Consider the following 4,179-nt stretch of genomic DNA (forward strand, 5'->3'; position numbering starts at 1 on the left):
TCTGAATAGATTCCTTTATTCTCCGAAGATGTGAATCATCAGCATAGAAAAGGGAGCAGATTGATGGCTCTGTGGCTGTGAGGGACAGATACTTTCATCACTAGATAATTTTCTCTGTGTTGTTGAGTTAGACCATCCTGTTGTTTTTTTTTTTCATTAAAATTTGGATTTCAAGATCATTGTATATTCACATCAAGTTGTAATAAATAACAGAGAGAAACTGAGTACGAGTTACCAGTTTCCCTCAGTGGTAACCTATTGCAAAACTGCAGTATCGTGTCGCAGATGGGATGCTGGCATTGATACAGCCACGATACAGAACATGCCACATCTCGGCTAGTGTGAAAAGCACTGCCAGGTGGGTGCTAGATTTATCGGGGGGAATCACTTTATAGATTATATAAACATTTAACCAGTACACTGTACACCAGAACTAATATAAAATATTATTAAATGTCAACCATAATTGAAAAAATAAATTAAAAAAAAACAAAAAAAGACTAAACACTCAAAAAAAAAAGTAATAAAACATTTCCATCACCACTGTTGTCCTTTTATAGCCACATTTACTTCTGCCCCTCCCCCAACCTCTCCCTGACCCCTAACAATAACTAATTGGTTCTCTATCTATAAGTATTTTTCATTTTGAAAATATTATATATAGAATGACGCAGTTTATCTACCTTTGAGGATTGGCCTTTTTTGCTCAGGGTAATTCCCTGGAGATCCATCCAAGCTGCTGCTTGTATCAATAGCGCTTTCTTTTTTATTGTCATGTCATATTCCATGGTATGGATGGACCACAGTTTAACTGTTCACCTATTGAAAGACACCTGAGTTGTTTCCCGTTTTTGGCTATTACGAAGCTACTATTCATGTACAGGTTCTTGTGTGAACATGCGTTTTCATTCCCCTGGGACCGTGCCTAGGAGTGCAGCAGCTGCATCACATTGTACTTGCATGTTTAGTTTAGTGTAGTTTTAGTTAAAAAAGTGCCAGACAATTTTCTGGGAATGGCTATAGCATTTGACATTCCCACCAGCAATATATGAATGATCCAGTTTCGATGCATTTGTCACCAACATATGTTGTTGCTACTATTTTTTATTTTGGCCATTCTGATAGGTGTGTATTTTTACGTCATTGGGTTATAATTTGTATTTTCCAGGTGGCCAGTGAAGTGAACATCTTTTCATGTGCTTATTTTGCACCAGTATATTCTCTTTGGTGAAATATCAGCTTATATCTTTTGTCCATTTTCTAATTGGACTTCTTTGGTGTTTATTCTTTGTTTAGTTTTTAACAGTTGTGTTTTGAGAATTCTTTATTTATACTCTAGATACTTTGTTGGATATGTGATTTGTTAATATTTTCTCCCAATTTGTAGCTTGTCTTTTCATCTTTTTAACAAGGCCTCTTGTGGACTAAAAGTTTTTAATTTTTTTAAATTAAGTTTATGGGAGTGACATTGGTAAATAAAATTATATAGGTTTCAAGTGTACAGCTCAGTAATACATCATCTGCATATTGCACTGTGTGTTCACCACCCAAAGTCAAATCTTCCATCACCTCCTTTCCCCTTATTTACCTCTGCCCTCCTCCCTTTCCCTCTGGTAACCACTAAACTGTTGTCTGTGTTTATCAGTTTTTGTTTATTTGTCTTGTTCATTCATTGCTTTCAAGTTTATATCCCACACATGAGTGAAATCATATGATTCTCAACTTTTTCTGTCTGACTTCTTTGGCTTAGCATGATAATCTCGAGATTCATCTATGTTGTCGCAAATGGCAGTATTTCATCTTTTCTTATGGCTGAGTAATATTCCTTTGTATATCTGTGCCACATTCTCTATCCAATCTTCTATTGAAGGACACTTCAGTTATTTACATGTCCTGGCCACTGTTTTTAATTTTGATGAGAGTCTAGGTTGGGCAGCCATGCAGTAGTTTCCTGAATAAACTTCTTTGAGCTTCTTAATGAGACTACTTTAGAAACCAGCTTTTCACACAAAAAAATCTCTGCGTGTGGTTGCTGATAAAGTTTGTAATCAGTTCCTGGTCAGAGTTACTGTTCAATAACTGTGTTATTTTTCCAGTGTTATGGTTACTAATGTCTCTTGGGTAAGTGCCCCTGGAGAACTTCCCTGTCCCAAATCTTTTATAGAATCATTTACTTTAACATATGTATAACACACACAAAGCACTTACACAGTGTCTATTTCATAGTGAGCACTCAGTATGTTAGTTTCTGCATTTCCCTTTACATTTAGATATTAGCCATTTTTTGAATCGATGTCTTCAGTATAGTGGCTTTGTGTCTTAAAAACACAGGCTTTTGTGTCAGGAAGCTCAAGTATCAATCTCAGCTCAGATACTATCTATGAGATTGGGCGAGTTATTTAACTTCATTGTACTTTGGTTCTCTCACCTACAGAACAGGAATACTAGTAACTACCAAGAATTAAATGAGATTATACTTCTTAAGAGCTCAGAAGAGTACCTGTAGATACACACAAGCTCAATTAATGTTGTTTTTGTTTTTTATTATTTTATAGCAATTTCTTTTAAAAAGTTGCTTAAAGTCAAGAACTATGTTTTATTTAAGTTTGTATCCTCAGAGTTTAGTACAAAGATTAATACCTAAGAGACATTGAAATGTTTCAGTGAACAAACGTAGGAATAAATAACTGAATCAACTTATCTAGAGATGAAAATCTTAGAGGTAACAGAGTCAATAGTCATTTTTGACTAATGGAGTTTTCTAGGTTCATAAGAAATAAATTTGGGAAAGAGATTCATTTTGTGTTTCTTTAATTTAGCCTTGGCCCTTGCCACCATTGGGCCGCCTACAGAGTTGATTACTTCTGAAGTCACTGCCAGGAGCTTTATGGTTAACTGGACTCATGCCCCAGGAAAAGTGGAAAAATACAGAGTCGTGTATTATCCTACCAGGGGCGGAAAACCAGAGGAGGTAATAAGGAGATCCTGTTTTCAAACCATTATTTTCATTCTCTCAAGTCTTCTGCAGTAGTGAGGACAAGACAGAAATGGATATGTATGAGGAGATTACTCTATCACAATCATTTAGAATTATTTGACTTAAATACATTTCCACGTGTCCATGTTGTTCTTTCATCTCTCTGATGTAACACTATTTACATTTGCTCTCACTTTCACCAGATAAACGTCATAACTGGTCATGTGTCCATTTCTAACACAACTTATTTTGACATTTTTTTTTCTTTTTTAAAATAAGTGAGTTTTAAAGCAAAAGAAATCAGTAGTTAATTATTTGGCCAGAACTCCCTTTTGCTATTTAAGTATTCCTTCTGCTTTGGGAGTGGTCTGAACTTTCTGCCTTAATGAAGTCTGTGTGTTCCAAGTTATGTGGTCATATAGTCCTCCAGGGTTTGGGATTTCCTGGACATTTCTGGAGGTGCGTGCAACGGAGAAGCCATAATAAAGAGTCTGTGGCTGGCGGTTTTCATGGGTTGGCCATCACAGGAGAATACCTATTGCCAGATGACTGGATTCTTCTCAGTTTCTACCTTTGATACAGCAATTCACAGGGAAGATGTTAAAATGTGCTGAAATCTCCATTTCTTTTTATTTCACTTAAAGTGCTAATCTTTTATTGTTCTAACCTCTTACTGATCTCTGCATGTTTCACAATTTTCTTGTGTTATGGCAGGAGTTCTGATTTTTTTTTTAAGAGTCAGAGAAGTAGATCATGGAGGTTTAAATCATCTGGACTAGAAAAAAAAGAATCAGAGTGCTTCCAATGGTTTTATGACTAATAAACCTTTTAAATGCTTCCCAAAACTCCATAGAAAAATATCACATGTCCACTATTAGTAAGTGGATTTGATTAGGATGGGAATGACTGAATTCCTATTATATACGAATTAATAAGGGACTTTGGGACATATTCCATAAAAGGTGTGTCACTTCCTGAAGAAATTCAAGGAGAATCGACTGTCACAGTGGAAGAGAGGACAGGATGTGGCACAAATAGGAAAATATTTAATGAAATGTTCTCACTAGAGATATTTTTGCTTTTTGATTTCAATTCTGCATGTGAGATATTTGATATTCTCATTCCTCAGACTGTTCTTTAAACAGGTGGTGGTGGACGGAAGCGTGTCTTCCACGGTGTTGAAAAATTTGATGTCTTTAACT

The 4,179-nt window shown here is 35.7% G+C and overlaps 1 protein-coding gene across 1 annotated transcript in view; it reads left to right on the top strand.

The window, feature by feature from the left end:
* The window catches only part of COL14A1 (collagen type XIV alpha 1 chain), a 213,161-nt gene that overhangs the window by 64,535 nt on the left and 144,447 nt on the right, over positions 1-4,179 (top strand). The window contains exons 12-13 of the mRNA XM_023530986.1: positions 2,820-2,971; positions 4,123-4,179. Coding sequence (XP_023386754.1) covers positions 2,820-2,971; positions 4,123-4,179 — 209 coding nt within the window. The remainder of the gene's footprint in view (positions 1-2,819; positions 2,972-4,122) is intronic.

This window comes from Pteropus vampyrus, unplaced genomic scaffold, assembly GCF_000151845.1.
Source record: "Pteropus vampyrus isolate Shadow unplaced genomic scaffold, Pvam_2.0 Scaffold59, whole genome shotgun sequence".
NCBI classification, from domain to species: domain Eukaryota; kingdom Metazoa; phylum Chordata; class Mammalia; order Chiroptera; family Pteropodidae; genus Pteropus; species Pteropus vampyrus.